Source organism: Gymnogyps californianus, chromosome 1 (genome assembly GCF_018139145.2).
Source record: "Gymnogyps californianus isolate 813 chromosome 1, ASM1813914v2, whole genome shotgun sequence".
NCBI classification, from domain to species: Eukaryota; Metazoa; Chordata; class Aves; order Accipitriformes; family Cathartidae; genus Gymnogyps; species Gymnogyps californianus.
Window position 1 is genome coordinate 103,540,450 of NC_059471.1, and position 22,095 is coordinate 103,562,544.

The 22,095-nt window shown below is 42.5% G+C and overlaps 1 protein-coding gene across 3 annotated transcripts in view; it reads left to right on the plus strand.

Annotated features, from left to right (window-relative positions):
- The window catches only part of TIAM1 (TIAM Rac1 associated GEF 1), an 84,136-nt gene that overhangs the window by 56,300 nt on the left and 5,741 nt on the right, over nt 1–22,095 (plus strand). For 2 of the 3 annotated variants that reach the window (XM_050896017.1, XM_050896000.1), the window contains 9 exons: nt 4,161–4,264; nt 12,429–12,608; nt 13,053–13,121; nt 13,425–13,550; nt 15,208–15,316; nt 17,487–17,666; nt 17,790–17,908; nt 19,431–19,539; nt 21,092–21,150. In XM_050896017.1, the coding sequence (XP_050751974.1) occupies nt 4,161–4,264; nt 12,429–12,608; nt 13,053–13,121; nt 13,425–13,550; nt 15,208–15,316; nt 17,487–17,666; nt 17,790–17,908; nt 19,431–19,539; nt 21,092–21,150 (1,055 nt within the window). The remainder of the gene's footprint in view (nt 1–4,160; nt 4,265–12,428; nt 12,609–13,052; nt 13,122–13,424; nt 13,551–15,207; nt 15,317–17,486; nt 17,667–17,789; nt 17,909–19,430; nt 19,540–21,091; nt 21,151–22,095) is intronic. The other variant, XM_050896008.1, reaches the window with a different exon arrangement.

Below are 22,095 nucleotides of genomic sequence, written 5' to 3' on the forward strand. Positions count from 1 at the left end.
CCCGAGTGTTTTGGCTGGCATTCAGCTGGGGTAGTCACGTTCTGCCTGGTCCATATTTATTCTGCGGTTTCAGCTTGGATGGGGATCAATCCTTATTTCCCGCTGAAAGTGATTAAGCAATCGCTATATTTGACTTCCAGTATCGCTGAGTTTCATCCATGAAAGAAGTATGGAGGAGCATGACGCACCTTTTGCAGGGAGTGAGCGGTGGCAGGCAGGTAGAGAAGGACACCGGGCTGAGCTCCTCGGTCCCTGACACTTGCTAGCTGGCTGCAGCAGTTCCAGAGCTCTGCCTCAGTCGCACGGCAAGGTGTTGTGTGGGACGCTGAGATGCGTAAAACAACCTGCTTAGGAGACTGAGGCACCTTAAAGTTACAAACCAAAGCTTTCAGCCATCCGAGCCTGTTGTTGCTTCTGGCCCACAGCGCGTAACATGCTGGCAGATGGCTGCCCTTGCCAGCACTTCCCCGTTGCTGCCACTGAGAGGACTAAATTCAGTATTGCCCATTCCACATGCTCAGGAATAAGGCATCGAGATGCGGGGTTTTCTGATTTGTATGCTGCTTTTTGTGTTGGTAGGATGCACACTTCTGAGCTTTGCACCACAGCTGACAGAGCTTGGCTAGGAATATTTATTTCCACTGCATTAAAAAAACAAATAATCTGGCACCAAGAAGCGGGCTTTAAGAGCAGTACCAAATATTGTGGAAGTCTCATTAAAATCTTGAGCGACAGTAACCCTGCAAATTGGAAGCAGCAGCCGTGGAAAATTTTAGCCAGGTGTTGGCATGGTGCTTAAGCTTTACATGATTCTCCAGGCCTTTAAGCCCCAGCACCTTTACTCCAGTGATATAAGACTTCCTTTTATTTTGTTAGTTCTAGCCATAAGTAGGAGTTATTTAATGGGCATTACTCATAATGTCACAGATGTTACAGCACTGAGGCAACTTGGGAGCCCGTGTGACCTCCATCTGTGCTGGTGGCCACATGGATTTGACCCCCTTTTCCTGCTGCTTTTTGGTTTTCCCTTTCTAATTCCTCAATGTCAAGTGAAGCCCATGCATTATCGTCCCTAGCAAATGGTAGGGGTTGGGCAGCGTTCAGGTGCTGCAGAAGGAAATGAGCACATTGTCCTCAGAGCTCCTTGCAGAGCTAAATAAAGATTTACAGGGCAAAAATAAAATGGTGTAATGAACGTGACAGAAATGGGACGGTAACTGGAAGGTATTAAAAGGCAGGAACGTGCGGCGTTATTGAACTGATTGCCTGCGTTTAACAACCAGCAGATAAACCTGCTAAAGTCGACATTGGCTTTGGCAGCTTAAGACATTAGAAATACCCTGAGCACATGTACTGTGTGACTGCTCATTAAGGCGTAAGTGAAAGATTGCTGTCTACTGGGTAAAAGTGTTTATACTGCAGGAAACAGATTAAGTGGTGTTTTAATATACAGGAAAAGAAAAAGTGGTAGCTTAAAAGCAAAAACCAAAACCCCCAAACAAACATTATTTGCCTTGGCTTGGGGTGAGAAACAGCTGTAAGATGTATTTCACACATCTTATAATGGGAAATTAATTGCAGTGAAAAAAACACAGACTGCCCAAAACAAATTATGACACATAGCACATTTTTTCTCTTATTTTTTAATGGATAGCTTAAGGGTCTTAAGAATTTTTTCACACATTAATAGAGAGACCAGAAAGCTGATAGTCCAAGTTGATAAAATCTGGGCAAGGCTCAGAAAACCTAACTTCTTACAGAAAAAACACTTCTTCAAATAGATTTTGTGTCACCAAACAACCCCTACAGGCACATCTTTTAAAAAAGTAAACCCTGTCTTTTCAGAAGAGAGGCATGTCTTCCAGAAGCTCAGCTATGAACTACCTTTTATGTCATTTTATTTTCATTTGATGTCCAGTGTAGCTCCATCCCAGTATGCAGCATATGTTCTGAATTTATTTCTGGATTTCTGAATTCCATTTTTTCCAAATTATTTCCAGACTCAACAAAGTGGAAATCTTGTACAGTCGTGCAAATTGTTTTTGGTAATGGTGGCTGAAAGCTTGCAAGCACAGCAGCTGAAAGTTGGGTACTGAGGAACCCAGACTTGGATCTCTGCCCTCAGTCTTGATGTAGAGAACCTTACCTAGGATGTGTTTGCGAACCAACATTGTGCGTTAACATAAAACTCCTTGAAAGAAGAGCAGTAGCTTTTCAATTGCAGTGAAGGGGCAGCAGAATTTTTCCTATTAATTTAGGAAACATATTCCTTGGAGACTATAATTTCTATATCATGAAATATATTTCATTCCAGTATGAATATAAACAAATTTACTAGATGTGTGTAATCAGGGTTTGTTTTTTCAAAATCTCTTGATTTTAAAGCAGCTTGCCATTTTATCTGAATTAAAAAGACTGTCCACGCTATTATAGCCTTTTTGGCCAAACCACACAGTGTTTGACTGAAATATATCAGTATAACAGATGTGTGTTACCATCACCGTGGCCTTTTTACTGACAGCATTGCTGTCTAACCAAATGCTCCTTATAGACAAATGTACATGACTTACCTAATTGAAATGTCTAATTGAAAAATAGCAAGTAACATGAGAGTCAGCACGGGACTAACATAGAAATGGTGCTGCATCTGATGTGCTAAATCACTGTTAATCTTTGTAAAACATCCATGTTTCAACCTAGCAGTGAATAGGAGGGGATGGCTGCTGGACCACTGGGTGCTGACAACATGATAGTGTGCTGTTGGGCTGCTTCTATTCGTAGGGCTAGCAAACAAAAAAAAAACCCACTGGTTTGAAAAAAATTCTGTTCTGCTACAGAAAAGTGTCAGTTTTCCACTGAAATGTTTAAATGCTACGTGCTAACAATACAACCAAAAATTATGTTAATATAGTCTGTTGAGTCTTGGATTTTAAAAAGCAGGGATTTTCTGTGTTGCTGCATCATTTAACTTTGATAAGGCTTTTCTGCATTACCTGAAGAATAAACGTGATGGAATAAAAGATATAATCCCTGGTGGGACATTCACTGTCCTATTTGTGTGGCAGGATGCAGGCAGGGAGGCGTACTCAGAAACCACCCTTCCCCATCCAGCCCCAGAAGTGCCACCGCAGAAAAAACTCTTCCTTGTGGGGTTAAGAGGAGGAGAGGGGAAAGGTAAAAGGAATTAGTGTCTGGACTCACCTGCTGTAAAGTATCTCTTTATGCTGGCTTGAAGGTCAATTGAGGCATGCAGGAGATTCCTGGAAGAGTTCAGTCCATCACTGGTCATTATAATTTGCCATAGGTAGAAGTTGAATGTATATGAAATCTGTTTTTCTGTGAAGACTGGCTAAGGTGTAGTAATACTGCTTCTTACAGCTATTTGAGTCAGAGAATGAGATCCCAAAAAAAGTTATTTGTGCACTGTGCTCTCAGGCTGGGATTAGTTCTTCTTTTGTCACTTGCAGGTAAGTCATCATTTACTTACAAGAAGTCGCAAAGAAGTTATTAGCAGTATCAACAACATAGTCTCCAGAAGAGTGCTCAGGCATAGGGGTGCATAGTTGTTGCCACGTACTGATGGAAATGAAATTTAATTTTCAGTTAATGTAATAGACTCCTAAAAACTGCTAAAACCGGGTTTGTTTCCTTAAAAATCAACATGGAAACTCAGTAGTGGGTGAGTTAGGCCAAAACTGCAAGCAATTTAAAATCATCACATTCGACTTAACTCGGAGGAAGGGCTGACCAAGACTTGCTTCTTGGCACAGCCTGTCCGTTCACATACTGCAGTTTCCATTTGAAACCACTGAAGTATAAAGGTAGGCAATTGCTCACCAGCCAAGAAATTAATACTAAATGTAAGAATTTCAGTGTGGCATTTTAGCCTTATCACTGAATCGGCTTTCATAGTTTCCAACTAAATAGTGTGTCTGGCCATAACCTGTTTATTTTTATACCTGTAGTTAAACCTGGCCCCTGCTGTAAACCAAGGTAGTCCTTTGAGGTCATTGAGTGCCTCTGGCGTAACGTCTTGTTGGCATGTACTTGTGTGCAGGATGGGACCTGGCCCTCCATGGGAACTCCATGTCTGTTGTGCCCAGCTTTTTGAGTTTTTGGAAATTATGGTTGGGTTTTCACATGCATCTCAATTTCAGCAGGGCACTCGCTTTGCGGCGACCCGGACAGCTCTGTTGAGACCGCTCCAGAGGAGGCAGAAGCGCAAGACTTGGAGTCATCTGATGAGGCCGATAAGATGAGCAAGGTGAGAAAGTTTCATTTTCACATGACAAGGAGCGAAAGCGCAGTACAGTCACAGCTGATGTGCTGGCTTCACAGCTGCACACAATTAGAGCATCTTTCCTGGGAAAATGTTAATCTTACTTTTAAGGTGTTTACGGATGATACTGAATGTAACAAATTACAGCTTTGATTATGGCACATCACTACCTCTTAAGCAAGACTTGTGCCCTTTTTCCAGGATTGGTTCACATCTTCAGTATCTTGTGATAATATTCCCACATAGTTTTTATATGGGCTGGTTTATCACCACCTTCACCAGAGCAGGTCAGCTAAACCAAAAGATCAGGTGGATTATTACGATTTCTTATTCCTTCTTGATTTCTAGGCATAGGAGAAATGTAAGTTAAACAGTATTTCCTTAAATCAATAGCATAGCACACACGCTAGTTTTTAAATGCAAACTAATTATAGCCAATCTACCTTAAATTGAAGGAAAACTCTCCAATTATAGCTAAGAGGTTGTGCAAATGGATTGCTAATTGCCATCTATTAAGGGATGGATTTCGCAGTGGTTGGTAGTTTGCACTTGCTCTTGTGCTGGGGAGCTTTACGCAACATTAGGTGTGAAGATTAGTGGCTTTTGAGGCAGAATCAAGTGAGATTATTTTAAAGACACTGATTGCTTTTAGGTATTTGTTGCATAGGTGATGGTGAGAGCTTACAGCTATTTTTCTACAGAATTAATGATCTAATGAGAATCAGATCTCACTCAGTTTGTGCCTATGTACGGGTGTGGTTTTTCTCAGCTCTTGTTTTAACTAACGTGTTATAGTGAGCTCTGAGCTGGTGCCTGTGCTATTCTACTTGTCATTGTAGCAAAAGGAAGGAAAAGACCTTGGCCTCTTGTTTCCTCGTCTCTTATGTCATGCTAGCCTGTAGTTTTGTCTTTGATAGCCAGACAGTGGAAGTCAGATAAGAGAAAACATTCCTATGCATGAAATATATGCAGAGCTTGCCTGCAGAGAAGGTGATTGCTTGTACAGTTTGTTTCCAGGTTTTATTACGGAACTTTTTCTTGTAAGTACAAAGGATTTCTTCTTCAGTAAGTGGAAGTCTTTGTTGATACTTTGGGATTTCTAATGGTAAATATGTGGGATTTTCATATGCTCTGAAAAGAGTCTCTTCTGTTAAACACTGAAGCTGTGGAAGAGCACCGAGCATAACACATAGCTGCTTGGGGAATAAATGTTCTCGCTGTGTTTTCCGTAGCTTTCTATTTCTGAACTGTGCGACACGCTGTGGGGTTCCATTTTGCATCTTGCCTCCTGGATCTTCAGAGCTGTAATTGCCTGAAGCAAGGCATAAGGATTACATGATTAGCCCTGTGGCTCAGCAGATTTAGTTAAAGTGCGAAATGTGCGTTAGCAGCTCTAATGCTTAATATTCATATATTGGAAGAGTAACTCGTAACTCTAATGAGCCTCAGTTTCCAACAAGAGGAACATCTGTCTTTCTGTAAATGAAATGTTGACATCAGTCCATGTTTTCTTTTAAAATTCAGAAATATGTCTTGTTTTGTTTGTGTGATATAGAGGGGAGTGAGGCATTTTACTTGCATTCTGTTTGTTATGGGACAAACTGTTTGAAATGGTCTTCCATAAAAAAAGGACACGTGTACCTATAGTATATATACAGTGTGCTCAATTTGGCAAACTCATGAATGCTGCTGTCCCTGCTCACATAAAAGAGCTCTGTAGTAAGTGGGCTTTCTTTGTGGTTTCTCTCTAACGAAAGCTGTAGAAACCCCCAAATTATTCTGCAATGCCTGTAGAGAATTCCATTATATGGTAGAGGGGAGGAAAAAAAGTTCAGTCAACGGGAGGGTTTTCCTAATCCCTTTGCTTTTCTGTTTGCTTGGGAAAGCTGATCTGCGTGGGGAGTAAGGAGTCTGCAACACATGTTTTTCCATGGAAAGTCACCACCCGGCTGGTACGGTGAGGAAAAAAGCAAAGGTATTTTTCTGTCCATGCACTGCCACACCTTTCCATGTTCCTAGGATTATGGTGCAGAAGATTAAGCTGATGTCCTCAGCGCTGTTTTACACAGGTTATTTTTGTACGTGGGAAGTGAAAAATTCTGCCCTTGTACCACCAGGAGGGGCATGTTCCCCTGTATTGCCATTACTGCTGCAGCTTCCAGTCTCCCTCAGATGCTGGAGTTCAGGGGAGACTTTATTTTCTGCCCTTCTTGGCAACAGCAGGGCAGGAGCGCTCTTATCTATTCACCGCTGGGCAGCAGAGGAAATCCATTTTAACTATGCTGGAGCCTCCCAGCTAAATGCAGAGTTCCCCTTCTTTCAGCGCAGATGCAGCATTAGCAGCTGAAGATCCGAAAATAGTGTTTGGGTTGTCTTTTGCCTTGTGATAGCATGATCCTGAGCCAGGGCTTAATCCTGCAAACACCGCCGCTCTGCACCATGGTGCTAGTGGTCTGCTGATGCCGGCAGAGTGCTGCAGAGGAGGAGAGCTCCGAGCTTCTCTGAGGAAACTTCCCGGCTCTCCAGCCAGCAAAGCGATCCTAGGGGAGAGTTAATAATTCATGGGAAGAGGAGAGAAACACAGCGCCGCAGCTCTCTTTCATCCGCTCTTGTAGCACAGGCCGGGTAGGCTTTTTATCAAGGTAAGCTGTGTGAAATCCTACCAAAAGCTGGGCTTGGGTCCCTTCTGACTTACCTGTAACTTTCTTGTGTAGGTGATAGGTGGATGTATAACATAGGAGGTACTCAAATGTGTCTTCCCTTCTCCTCCTCCTCCCTCCCAGCTGTCTCTTTCCCTTCCCCCAGCCCAGCATGTGTGCACGTGGGTGTGTGTTTCCTTAGTAGTGGTGCATTTGTTTCTTAATCTGCAAAAGCCTCCAAGCTGTTGATGGTGGTGAAGGATTTGGAGGGTACATCAGTAGCTCTGAGGATTCCTCCCTTTTCTGAAAATCTTATCTTCTGTATATCCTAAAGGCCTGATAAGGTAGAGTTTACTTCTCCATCACTATTGCCAAAGGAATCATAATAATAATAAGCAAAAATGAGATGTCTGTAGAACTATTCTGATAAAATACTAGAAACCTGTTTCCAAGGTGGGTTGAGGTGTCAGCAGTGCAGTGGTGTGGGATAGCTGTTGTTCTCTGGACTCGCTCCCTATCTAATTTCACGATGCCTTCCCTGCGTCAACCAGCCCTCTTAAGTACAGTATCTCTTGGGTTGAAATCTATGTAAACAGTAGCAAGCAGGTACGCTTTCTGGGTGCAACTCTTTTCCTTTAAGCCATGCAACTGGCAGTGGCCTGAGTTGTGCTCCCAGTTGCTTCTGCTCTGGGGTGGGCTCCTGACTTTCCTTTCTCTCCTCATTTCGTGTGGGAGCCAAGAGGAGGAGAGAGCTGGGAGGGAGAAGACAGGGGGAAAGGAAAGCCTGCTCTCTGCCACCTCTTCAGGCTTGTTTTCATCTAGCGTGTGAATTCAAGTTTCAAGCTATTTATGAAATCTAGATGATGCTCCTCTGTCAGTCTCCAGTTCAACAGACTATTGGGAACATTTCATACCAGTGTAAATTCTTAAATGGTTACTTGCTTCTGTGGTGACCTGACTGTTTGGACCTTTTAAGTATTGTAGAATAAATTGAGGTTCAAAGAAGGTACCCTGAAAACTGAGTATGTGTGTGAGCTCTTAATGTTGCGGGTTAACAAAGGCTAAGATAGGTGTTGTGTTGCGTCTCAAGATCGGTCTTTGTGCATATTTTTTCCTGTAATGGTCCTTTGAACTTAATTGAGGATGTGTTTTAAAAACTGCCATCAGTTAAAATACTGCAGGACACTCATTTCTCCCTGTTTCTCATTAAAGACATCTGCCTCTTGAAATGAAAGCTCATTACCTTGCAGCACTTGTGCTTGGGGGAGCGTGCTGTAATGGGGTGTGTGTGTACATGCTTGTACCATTTAGAGGTATTTCTTCAGAGAAAATAGGTCATCGTCTCTCTGCAGCATTATTCAAGACCAGAATTAAGTCTCAAAACCTTCAATGTGTTGCAGTAGATGTGAAAGGATTAAAACAGGGATTTGAGGGGTAGGTTTTCCAGTAGTGTAACTGGCTTTTTAAAGTTCTTTTAATTCTGTGCCTCTGTCCCTTCAGATGTTTAATATTCTTCAGCAGTGCCGTTCGTAGCCAATCGGCTTGTGCTCAGCCACAGGCAACAGACATTTATATTCTGGGGCTGCCTTCGCCTCCAGTTTGCTGCATTTCAGCCTCTCTGCTGAAGTTTTCCTCTTAGCAAGTCTATGAAAAGCAGTGTTGAGTTCTCAGCTTTGACTAGTAGCCGGCTCTTAATTCCAGCTGGTGTGGGGAGCAAACGAGGCCGGCGGCAAATGACACATGCGGAAAGGCTTTGCTTAGAGAAATATGGTCACTGCCCTTCCTTATTAAAATGCAGCCGTCTTCTGTGTTGCATGCCAAGTAAGCAGCACGGAGTATCTGTCTGGAGTGGGAAAGCCTTTCGGATCAGCTGAATATGTGGAGAACTGGGATTTTCCTCCTAGATGAATGATAGCTCTGGTAATACTGCCTTTCCAGCGATGTCGGCTCTTTGGAGAGTTAACCGTAAACTCAAGAATGAAAGCGCTGGGAGAGCAGGCGACTCTCTGTACCGTATGCTGTATTTGGTGAGCAGATCTACTGTGCAATGCGACTAGTCTAAGTAATTAGCAGTTAAACGAATTTTCATGCTGTTTTAATTGTCAGGTTATAAATTCAAGGCTGAGCTGTAACGTGTATATACCCTGTAGAGGCTTTTTGTTATTGTGCAATGTCATTAGCAGTCCTGGCAATGCGTGAAAGGATGCAATTTGCCTGAGTTTTGTTTGTGAGATCAATACTGCTTAGAGTTCGCGGTCTGTGGCGGAACAGAGGTGCTGTGTGCCATTCAAGGGGGCAGTCTGCCTGATGCCCAGGCACCCCTATGTCTTTATATGGCAAGCGCAAGAGGAAATAGCACTCCGCTTTCAAAACTATAAGGCAGGCAGCTGAAACTCCACACTATGGGCAGCATCAATATGCTTGATGAGTTTAAGGACTCGCTCCTTCTGCATGGGAAGGATGTGAGCTTAGCTCCTCTGCTGAGCCCTCTGCACAGGAGGGGTTAATGTACTTGCAAAGTAAACTTTGCTTTACAGCCCAGTTGTGCCAGCCCTCCATCTCACTTTAAGGTTGCTAGATGGGATTGCTTGCAGAATTGTGCCTGAAGTGTGATGCTGTAATTGTCCTAGAGAAATCCTGGTTCAGTGCTATCATTGTCATGGCTGGCAAACAGAGCTGGTACTGGGAGATAAAAGGATCTGTTTCTGTTCCAGACCTTCCCTACTCTATCCACTTTCTCTAGGAAAATGGGGACAGAGAGGCTTTTGTTAACACTGTTTGAGAGTTTTCAGCAAAATAGCTGTGTTCTGAACCTCCCTGGGTGCAATATGTATCTGCTTTCTGTATAGAAATTGATTTTTTTTTTTTTTTTAAAAAGTAAATATAAGGTAGACAGGATTACATTCAGGAATGAAACAAGACAGTTTGCTCAATGAACAAGCAAGAGAACAGGTTTGTGAACATTATTGTGCTTGAGACTTCGTTTGTCCAAAGGGTATCGGGTAAGTGACACTTGGGAAATACATAAAAACATGTGAAGCAGGGCAGTGGCAAGGCAGAGCTCGGTTGCTGCTGGCTGGAGCTGGGCATGGCTGAAGTCAGCAAGCGGTTTAAGTGTGCACAAGTGGAGATAAAGCTTTTAAAAGTCTTCTGTGCTTCCTTTTTGGCATATGGGTGTAATTCCTTCTGGGGCAGACTGCGTGCCTGTATGACAGTTATCCAATTTTCAACTACTTGTTAGTGTTTAGCTGGTGTTTCATGGTGTAAGTGGATTTTTGCTCTCTCTTTCTGGGTGACCCATCTTTTCCTGCAACTTATTGCAAGAGCATGCACAGGATGGTGAGCTGTCTGCAGGGTATCAAGCATGAACTGCTTAAAACACTTGGTTTATTTTTGGAGTTTGATTCCATGCTGTGTTTTATACATTATAACTATTTTTATTTGTACATTTGGCTCTTAGAACAAAATGCCACTGTGTATGTCTTCCTCAAATATTCTTTCACAAAGTAGTCTTAACAAAGCTAAACATTTCTGAGAAAAATCCTGTGTATCCTGGGTCTCTGCAAGCTCAGATTAACATATATTAATTGTCAGTTCTTTGTCCCTTTCCAGCAGAGCAGGTAAGTCGGGCAGGTTTTTTTGCCTGTGCTGAAGCCAGGCTTTCACCCGCTGCACTTTGTGGATTTGGGGCTGTTGAGATCAAGATCACACCTATTGAAATCTAATGCAGACTTGACCTAAAAGTTTGGGTATGCTTTATACTTAAGAGTACAGCGAGTATAGGCGGAACCTTGCTGAGAAATAAGAGGAATTACTTTGACTAATAAATCTTAACTCTCAGTGACACATGCCATTACCAGAAACTGAGTTAGTTGAAAATGGACTGGTTTAACTCACTGCTTCCTCCTGCCCTCAACTTAAAACATTTTTCCTTTCTTCCTTATCTGAGTTAAACCTCAGATACTGAAGATGAACATTTTTCCTGTAATAAACTGTGTCCAAGAGGCATTTTTGTAACAGTCAGTTACAATTAGTTCGTTGCTTACACTTGTGTCCTGAAGAAAATTATCCTTTGCATAATAAGCATCTTTACTAATATGCCTTGCAGTGGTACACTCAGGTGAGCATTTACAGCCATAAGATACCTTTGAGGAGAGCAACTGTATTATGGCAGGAAATCCCTTACTTGTCACTAGCATGGTTAATGCTCCTCTTGGGCTTCATGGCATTGTAGGTGCACTGGGAGGGGAAAATAGCTATGTGTGAGCAGACTGCGCAGTGTAAAAAATGCAGAGATCTTTCAGCACTGGGTCATCACGAAGGTGTGTGGTAGTGCAGGCTCTGGATGAGGTTGTTGCTACCAGCTGGTGGGAGTGAAGTGATCTTCCAGGGGGCAGGGCTCTGTCTCCAAACTGCAGGGTGGTGATGTACTGTCTTCTTTCTTTTTGTTCTGGTTTGGTTTTGTTCCCCCCCCCCCCCCCCCTTGCATAGTCTCTGTTTGAACAGGCTAATTTTGGGTCAGTGGTTTTAGTATGAACTGGAGGGCTATAGAGGCAGTGCTGAGAAGTCACTAAATCTGGATTAAGATACCGTGGCAGGATTAGACGCAGAAGGTTAAAGAGGTGTGATCAAGTGCAGCAGCTCTTTTCCCTCCCGTGCCCCCTCCAGGTCTCTGGGAGGGATGGAGACAGGTCCGCTGCTTTGGCAACCCTAGAAGCCTGGGGTTGTCATCACTGACACCAGAGACTATACCTGCTCCAAACTTTTCAGCATGACGAAAGATGCGAGGTGATCGAACACGAGGAGGTGAAGAGAGGGTAACTGTCTTTATATAAAGATAGCTGATTAAACATTAAAGAAACCAGCTAGATGTAGCAGCTCTGAAAAACCTGACTTACGGTAAAGAAATTCACCTTGCAAGGCATGTTTCCAGACACAGAACAGATACACAGTTACTTTCCCAAAGAGCTTGCGTTTGAAGCCTTGAGAGGCTTTGGTTCCCCAGATGGCTTTGCTTCCCTGAAAAACATCTTAAACAGTTTCCGTCTCCGTGTTGTCTCCTTGGCTGTGTTGACACAGCTATTCACAGGACTGTTGCAAACTAGATTAGGGAACTGGCAGAGGGCTGGGGTGTGTGTTTTGTTTGCACAGTCATTTTTGGTTCCCGATTCCTGGGCCTTTTTGTCTGTTTGTTTTTCAGTCTTAAGTGCTGGACGAGCCTATTTTAATTAAAGTTCATGCTTATCTGAAACCAGGAATGTTATTGAACAGCACTTCAATTAACTTGAATTGTGCAACTCTTTCCACTCCCCGCCCCCTCCCTTATCCCCAGTCACTGAGAGATAGGATAGACAGATACATGAAATGATGTGTGCACTTCTGGACTTTGGTGCCTGTTAAAAAGCCCCCAAGCTGCAAATGCTTAACTGCAGAGGGTTCTCAGCTCCATCGTTCCTATAGCTCTTACTTAAAATATTACCACTGGTCTTTCCTCTTCCTTCTTTTTAAAGAGTACAGAGCAGGTCGCTGCTTTCTGTCGCAGTCTGCATGAAATGAACCCTTCTGATTCAAGTGCTCATCCTCAGGAATTTACAGGACCCCAGCTGGCCACCATGAGACAACTCACAGACGCAGATAAACTGCGAAAGGTTATCTGTGAACTTCTCGAGACAGAACGCACCTATGTCAAAGTAAGGGGTCTCGATGTGTTGTTTCAGTCTACTAATATTTCTCCTCCTTCTGGAAAATTTTGTTAGTTTCTTCTCTAATACTTCAAATTATGTTTCCTGCATGTATCTCTTAGTTAACTTACATTCAATTCTACAATCTGTCCCTAGAATAGTAACTTAAACCTCTGAAATAAGTAGGCTTTCCAAATTCTTATGCTGTCATTTTGAAATTACTTAGCTGGTGTGCAGAGGAACACTGCTCAATGAGATCCGGTATTGATTTTGTAAGTAAAACTGTCTAAATGTTTCCTTTTACTGTCCTAAATTCTGTGAAATCCAACTATTTTGTCTTAAGCATGAAAGGGAAAAATTCATAGACTAGGTAAACGGTGATCTTTGCCACTTCAATAAATATTCAGAGGCAACTTGAGGAACCAACATGGGAATCTTTTTCTGAATTTTTAGGACTTAAATTGTCTAATGGAGAGATACCTGAAGCCTCTACAAAAAGAAACGTTCCTCACACCAGATGAGGTATGTTAACTGTTGCTTATCTTTTTGCTAGATAGCTTATGCACACCCCTCTGCTCTGCCCATCCCCCAGCTTGACTTGCTTGTCTGAGCAAGGGCTATGGAGAAATTTTGAAATCCGTTTCTTTTAAAATAATGGATTGAGTAGAGTATAAGGGTGCTGCTCAGTAATGTGTAGTCTGTAGGTGTTTTCCCTGACATCACACTGATCATACAATTGGACTGAGAATTACTGAAGTTCTAGAAAACGTGATTTAGCTGCAAAGTGATATTTTCAGTATCTTGCTTTTTTTTTCCTCTTATTAGCTGGATGTTCTCTTTGGGAATCTGACTGAAATGGTAGCATTCCAGGTAGAGTTCTTGAAAACTCTCGAAGATGGAGTAAGGCTGGTTCCAGACCTGGAAAAGCTTGAAAAAGTTGAGCAATTTAAGGTAATCTCATTGTTTACATTCTGAGTAGTCCTTTAACGCTCTTCATTGTATTTGTCTGACTACTGTCACTGTTCATGTAAAAACCAACATCTACTTACACTCGAGATTAATTTTTAGCTAATACTGGGGCTGTTTGAAAAACATCTTGCTACAATTGTAGTTTAAGCTACATTTAGCTATATAGAGCACTAGAAATCTGTAATGCCATGTGCTTTTAGATGCTATCCTTGCCCTTCTGCCAGATTTCTTGTCTCAGGCTGTCAGGAAAAGCTAGAAATGGAAAGTTACATAAAATCTTTGTTCTGACAAGTCTAATGTAGTAGTTCAGAAGCCCACTAGGGCTACAGATCAGAACTGTAAATTGAATTCTGTATTTGGGCTTTTGATGCATAGCAGAACTATATGGCAAATACTTCCAACTATCAGCAGATGTGCATCAAAGGTAGAAATGTAAACTGAAGATATATAAACTTCATTTTAAAAAAACAGGAAAATGTGGAAACAGAAATTTTGTTTTATTTCTAATGCAGTAATGTACTGGATATATGGCAAGTAGCTAATACAATGTTTTGTCTTTAGGGAATTTTATTCTTGCTTTGAGCACTCACCTTGGTAGAGGACAGGATGTCTTGATGAATAATAATAATTCCACTGGGATTGCTCTTCAGCTAACATCCAGCCCTGGAAGAACTCCCAAAAGAATTTGTCTTTTTGTGCATGTGTGGCTTTGCCATCAGGTGCTTGTTTAAAATAAGCATCAATCATGAACACTGCCCTCGTGTAACTAGAACACAGCTTTTGTTTTGTAGGAAATGTGCCCTTAATGGAGAGCACAGACACTTTTTTAGTGGAGGAAGCCTCTGTGACCACTGTGTGCTCTGAGCTTTGAGAGAGGAGTGTGGAAGAAGCCTCCTTATGGAGAGAACTCTGATGAGTGCTGCTGCTTCCACCTCTTTCCATAAAAAGTGCATCAACTTCACTTTCAGTTCTGTCCTATGGGCATAGTCTGAAAGCAGTGTGCAAAATGGGACTTCAGGGCTTCATGGTTTCAGTTCTGCAGTTTCCTTCCCTCTGCTGACTGTAGGCAAGCTGCCTATGTGTTGTCTCACCCCGCCCCCCATGTTTTCTTGTTCCTAAGTGGGTAGCGGAGCAAATGCTTGACCGTGGCACAGACATCTTAGGGAAAGATTGTGTTTGGCCCTTAACACAAACTCATTTTCAAGAGAGTGAAGACCTTGGTGTGTTTGTGCAGAGGGATAGTCTTGCTTGCAGCTCCTTAGTCTCTTGATCCATTACAAAGTCAGATACATCCAGTCCTTTCTGTGGCCTCTAGTCATTACTTAGATCAATAAGGTTTTAAGCTCAGGCATTTAAATATAGTTCTGGAGCTCTGAACCTAGTTCCCTCTATAGTCAGTGGTGTCTCCAGATCATCCTAACTGGAACTTGGCTAATGATGTTAATCACATAGCTTGAATCCAGACACTAAGGCTAGGCCTGTTTCTTGCTAGATGGTGCAAAACCACTCTAAAAATGCAGTGTCCTGTCATCCAAAAGCTAAATGGAAACTTCAGGTGACCTGGCAGAAGGGAAAATAACTAACTGGCTTTCATTTTTTCCTAATGTGCTTTTTTTTTTTCTTTCTTTTTAAATTCTAGAAAGTGTTGTTTTCCTTGGGTGGATCCTTTCTTTACTACGCAGACCGGTTCAAGCTGTACAGTGCCTTCTGTGCCAGCCACACAAAAGTCCCCAAAGTACTGGTGAAAGGTAAGAGCCGTGTGGTGGACAAACAGACCTGGGCGTGCAGAGAGAGAGATGTCTCAGTGACACGTTGGTTTGGGCTGGCGCAGGTTGTCCTTGTGGATGATGAGAGGTTGCCACTGCACCCCAAACCATGCAGGGCAAGTTGTGGTAGAGGAATGGGGGCACACGTGTGCCTGGTTGCTCTTCAGGAGCCTTTGCAGTAGGGAAGTAAGTCCATCTAGCCTGAGAGGCTCGCAGAGAGCTCTGTGCCGTGGGTGTTCTTGGACCACCGTCGATGTAATAATACCCAAGTAGCTCATTACAAGAGGTCATTAACCTCGCATGTAGCTTTTCCCCCCACACTTAATTTATGCTGCCCTGACATGTTCAGTTTCTTTTCAGTCATGTGGGGAGTGGAAAGATTTCATAAATGGGTGATGTGGCATGTGCTAATGGATCACTGTGTGCTTTGGAACCAGGAGTGGTGACACTTGTAATGACCTCTGGATCCTTCTAGAGTTTGTGCCGTGAATCTTTGCTAGTGGCAAGCCCACTGAAGCTCTGGCCAATGTAGTTGAACACTGGCAGCCACTAGGAAAGGATCAGCCTCAGAGAATGTTTTGTGCAGGCTGTCCAAATATTTCAACTTCACCGTGCTCTCTCTCCCTTCTCTTCTTCCTCTCACCTTCGTTCCAATTTGCCTGAGAAGTTTCCATGTATGAATTCCTAGTAGAGCTTGGCTTGCTGAGATGGAGATAAATGAACTGTGGTCTCGCTTATAAATGCTCGTGGGCCTCTTTGCCTTGGAGTGATGTTTTTTACCCTGTGAAAGTGTTAATCTCTTACGAGTTAGCAGTACTTCATGCAATTCATTTTTGGCCAAGACATTAAACAAACAAATGGTTCCAGTTGTAGGAGCAATGCCATTAAGGTAGGAGCTCTTAGTTTTCAAAGAACATCTGGATGCCTGACAAGCAAAAGTTTTGGGTGTTTTTTGTTTCTTGGCTTGTTTGGGTTTTGTTGTGGTGGTTTGTTTTTTTTTTTTTGCTGTGCACATTTTTTTTCATTTCTATTTGTAAACTCTTATTTACCATGCTGCAAAGAATACTTGGCAGCTCTGTGGAATACATTAATAAATGATTTGTTGCTAGTCACATCCATGCTTTCTTTTGGCATCATTTTGTTAGACCTTAATGTTAAGGCCATAAGACTAGGTAGATCTGGTTGTTTTGTTTTGCTTTTTCATTGCTAACTGTATTTATAAATGAGAAATGGTTGTGCTTGAATTATGGCACAAACAGAACTTAAATTTTTATTCCAGTGATAAATCTCTTAAAAAGCCTGGGAGTGTATTTCAAGTGTAATTTGGTATCCTCAGCTGAGGTGCAGGTGGCTTTTGGTTTTGAAACTGAAGTTCCTTTATTGAAATCAGGTAACTGTCTGCAAAAAACCCACTCAACCTTGGCAGGGGACATGGCTGTAATAAAAGCAATTGTGTGGAGTCATTCCTGCACTGAATAACTTGTATGTCTAAAAATGCCACCTTCTTCATGCTTCCCTCCCTGTACAAATTTATGTTCTAGTAGAGGGAGCAACAGAGAAAATGGTATTTTTATAAATTCAGTAGTAGTCAGGTAGAAAAGATGATAGTAATCAGGTGTCCAGTCTGCCTGTGCTCCCAAAATATGGTGTACTATTGTAAGTTTACTGCTTTCTGCCTCCTTACTAGGTCTTGATTTTTGTTGTTGTTCAGTACTGCATTTTAAGGTTTAATGAGGTAACAATAACCAGACTCACCAATATTATAGGTGTACTTGTCAGACTAGACTCATGAGTATTGACTTTTTACAAATATCCAATTTGAGCCTTTCCTTAAAGGAAACAGATGATTAAAACAATTTATGCTGCTCTAAAATAGTTGCAAGGACAGAAATACTGTGGACAGTGAAATTAAAAACTGCATGTATTGGTATGGTAGGTGGGTGCCTGTTGTTAAATCATAAATAGCATATCTGTGGCAAAGTGTCAGTAACTCAAAACCTGAAGTGCATAAATCTAATACTGTGGACCTGATAAATCTGCACTTCCTTGCAAAATGTCTGTGGATAAATGAATTTAAAGCTGGAAAAGTCACTTTGTCAGGGCAGCTGCTATGAGTTTTGATTTATCCAATTGCTTCATTTTAATCTTGCAGCCAAGACAGACACTGCTTTCAAGGCATTTCTGGATGCTCAGAATCCCCGACGGCAGCACTCCTCCACACTGGAGTCTTACCTCATCAAACCCATCCAGCGGATACTGAAATACCCTCTCCTGCTGAAGGAGCTCTTTGCTCTGACTGACGTAGACAGTGAAGAACATTATCACCTTGATGGTAAGGAGCTAACCTACGTTGCTCTTCCCTGTTTAACCTCTGATCAGGAACCCTCCTCCTCCCTCTTCCTCTCAGAGGCTTAAAAATACCTTTTGTCTCTTCCCCTATCTGTCTTTCTTCTAGTGGCCATAAAAACAATGAACAAAGTTGCCAGCCACATTAATGAAATGCAGAAAATCCATGAAGAATATGGGGCAGTGTTTGACCAACTCATAGCAGAACAAACAGGGGAGAAAAAAGAGGTAACATGATCAAATTTAAGAGAAAAAGGCTGCTATTTTGGCGCCTGTAACATGAATGTTAAATTGTATCAAATGTTTACCTTTTGTGCTGTGCCATTTAAGTGGATCCTGGTGCAAACAGATAAATCCCAATCCAATTCCAAAACTGCTTTTCCATGTATGGTTCAGTGAGTGGGACCACTGTAAAGAAGTAGTGGGTTAATTCACCATCAGTATTGTGCTTGGGTCAAAATCACATCCCAACCTGCAGTTCACTATTTTGATGCCCATGTCTTGGCTCTCCTCGTTCCACATAAATAATCTTGCCCCACCAGTATGAGTGGACTGGCATGCTGAGGCAGGTCTGTACTTAGCTCTTTAATCACTTTAAAGAGATCAAAATGTGAGGTGCGATGTGTGAGAAACTGCTGTTTCTCTTTTAGAAAGTGTGTTAGTGGGTTTGATATGCGAGAACGCCTTGGGCTCTGGTCTAGATGTCTCATATGGCGCATATGCAAACACGTGAAGATCCAGTGTGGCTCAGTCCTGGCTGACCATCTCGGAAACCTGTGGAAGGTGTCTTGAAGTTTCAGACTGAGACCTGGACTCTCTGTTTACCGATAAAATGTAGGTCTGCAGTCCAGCAGTGCAATGAGGAAGAGTGGTTGGCAGTAAGGGGGGAATGGAGTAAGGTTGAGGGGGACTCAAGGAAGACGTAGAGACACACTAAAAGGCCGATGGGAGCAGTGATGTGGATGAAGGCTGGAGAGAGACATGACTGTAGGAAGTAATGGTAGTGGGGTTTTGCCAACAGCCAGGATGAAGGACAAACATAAGAGGCATTGGGCTACAAGGCAAAGGAGGTCTGGGACTGAGTAGTTTTGAGGAAGCTTGAGTGTGAGAGCTGGCTAGCAGCAGCGAGGAGGAAGTATCAGATGGTGGGTAGAGGGCAGAGACCAGGGTTGGTGCTGGCAAGCAGCGGTCGAGAGAGCGTGTCAGGACATCTGTTGGGAGAGCAGTAGTGGTTTGCTGTTAATCTGGGAGAGGAGACAGTAAAGACATATCTTAGTGTTGCTGTTGTTATTGGGGAGACCTCAGGTCTCAGCTGCTTTGACTGCTTCACGTGATGCGGTCTCTAAACTTTACCCCAAACTGTGTGTGTGTGATGGGGGCTGTGCTTAAATGTTCAAACAAAATAGAAAGAAACTGGTAGGGAGAAATATGGACAAAGGAACACAAAATGCAAGGGAAACATCTGGGTTTTGCCCTGACTTCCCACCAAATTATGAGAGCTGGAATCTGAGTTTGACTTCTCCTAATTTATGCTCACCGATTAAGGATTTACATGCATCTATTGCCAACTGTCACAGTCTGGTTGCACATGCTTGCAGTCATCTGATTAAATATTCCAGAAGTTTGCTTGTGGGGCGTTTCTTTGTTTGTTTAAGAAAAAAGTTCAAGCAAGTTTTCTTGAACTGAAAATTCAAGTAAGCTTTCTTGAACTGATTACACGTTGTGTCTTTGCATGTGTTTGTGTTGGCAGGTTGCAGACCTTTCGATGGGGGACTTGCTCTTGCATAATACAGTGATATGGCTGAATCCTCCTGCTTCACTGGGGAAATGGAAGAAGGAACCTGAGCTGGCAGCATTTGGTTTGTATCCTAGTAATTTTATTTTGGGTGCCTAAAAGACTGTTGACCATACCTTAGCAGATATTTGTTGAAGGTAGTTGAACATTGTCTTCTGCAAGATTGGCTGGAACCTAAAACCGTATTTGTCTCTTCGCTGCAATGGCCAAATTCTGTTCTGTGTTGATCTAAATCTGGTGAAGAATTTGGAGACGACTGCTGTAATAGTGCAAGTTTCTTAAACCCATATCCAAGGCTATGAATTGAGAGCTATACAGAAGGGTATTTGTCTCTGAAAAGATATAGTTCTGTAGTCTGATCGATGCCAAGTAACTCTACTTCACATCCTGTAGGATGGGGTTGGGGGCTTGAAGAGGCTTTGCCTTTTTTCTCCATGCCTTTTGCCAGAAATGACTTGTATATCTAAGCTTTAAAGAGTGCTTAAAAATGAAGCCAGGACTCCCAGTGAGTTGTTTTGGAGTGGTCTGTCTCCCTCCAAGTAGTCTATCTTGGGTGGCTAAACTAGGAATTGAAACTGCTGTTGGCATAGATCTCAAGGTCTTTCCACTGCATTGGAGTACGGTCCCTTGGAAAGGTACATGATTGTTTATATTGGCTAAATCGTGTCTCTCTTACTTTCAGAATTATATCAAGTAATGCAGAGTGTGCTAGGTTTTCTTTATTTGTTCCTAAATTTCTTTACATGCAACGGGCTTTTTCCTTGTTGTTTCCAGAAAGCAATGCTGGTTAGGAAGCCAATGATTTTTATTTTTGTTTTTGTCTTATACCAAACAGATAACGAGTAAAGACTCTTTCAGCTTTGCACTGGAAGAGTGTATAAAAATTGACTGCTTTCCTGTAAGTCGGGAAAGCACCTGGTCATACCCTGAAGCTGAGGGGCCTCATGAAAGTTGCTAGGAATGTGCAGCAACTCTTAATTACTCCAAAAAGCTTTAAATTGGTTTCATAAAATGTCCAAAATTAAGTGTCCATGCAATTCAACCCTAAACCAAAGAGTGTGTTTGAGGCCTGATCATAAGGAAAACTGGAGTCTTGAAAGACAAATTCCAGCTCCATGTGGATATTATGTGGCAAAAGAGGAATTGGATTACACCTCTGCCTGGCAGTGGTGCTCACTTTTTAATTCAGCATAGACCACTGTCCCACCTGGGAGAGGTTCAAATTCTGTCCAGGCGCAGTCTCATCTGCTTGACTGGCTGCGTGTAGCTGGATGCTGCTCATTTGTCTGAGGTGAACTTAGCCAGGGGGATTAAAGTTTTTTCTAAATTTTTGTATAGAACTGTTGCTGCTTGAATAGTTGTTCCAATAACTGGTAACTTAAACTCTTAAGTTTCAGGTGACTTTGAAGTAACCTGGTTTTGTGTACTAAAAGCAGTTGAGCTTGAGCTTTTTGGGAAGAATATACAAGAGGGCTGGTAGGTTTACTCCTGCCTTCCCTCCCTGACTCAGGTGAGGGCTGTCTTAGGAGTTGAAAGATCTGTGTGCTTGGGCATAGAGGAGACCCGTTCCCAACCTTACTGACTACATGGCTTTTGTTTCTAACTTTCTCCTCTAGTGTTCAAAACTGCTGTGGTCCTTGTGTACAAGGATGGTTCCAAACAGAAGAAGAAACTTGTAAGTTGCATGGATTATTTCGGTGATGCTGTGTGCATTTGTGGTGCTACAATCAAGATTTGCTTTCCGTAAAGCTGTGGTGCTAGAGTGTGCTTGTACGTGATTCTTGTTCTCTGCCACACAACTGAGGCTTTGAGTAATGCCGAGTGGCCTGCTGTTCGGCCTGGGCGCAGTGCTCTGCAAGCGTTCATTTAGTTTATCCTTTGCTCTCTGCTGGACTGGTCATTCCTGTGGCGTGCCACATCCATTCCATGCTGTGGAGTGGACTTTCATGAAACAAAGTGTCAACTTGAACGTCTCTCTTGTGTTTGGCTCTTTGATCAGCGTATATGAATCAAATATGAGGGCTGATGCCTGTAAACTTTCTTAGTGAAACGCAATGCCCTCGCTTCAGTTCTGGCTGTTGCATGCCGCTGAGCAAGTGCTGACTGCTCTTAGCTAAATTAAGTGTGCCTACAGTATGTATGAGGGGATCCTAGTGGAGTTTGGGATTAAAAGTTAAAGCTAAGCTTGACAGTAAACACATGCCTTGCTACAATAGGGAACACAATTTATAGTATTACAGAAAACTTTTTGATTCCCACGTATGGCGTAAACGAAAGTGTGATTTGAAATGCTTGTATGGCTGTTTTCTAAAGTCAACTGGCCACAAAATAACTTCGGAGTGACCAAGGCAAAACTTATGCATGTTTGTGAGTGTATGTGCACTTGGAGGAGAGAATGCAGCATTGGTCTTGAATGACTTTTGAAGGCATTGATAAGAGTTGATTGGTCTGATGGTTGCTTTTGTCTAGAATTGAGCAAGACCTTTGTGGGTAGGCACATCAGTGATACTGGTTACTAAGATGTTGTAGTGAGAGAATAGGAATCGCAACAAGTCGCTAGCTGGACATTCTCAGTGCAAAGCAAAGGAGGCTTTCGTGTCTGACTGTCCCAAGGTGTCTC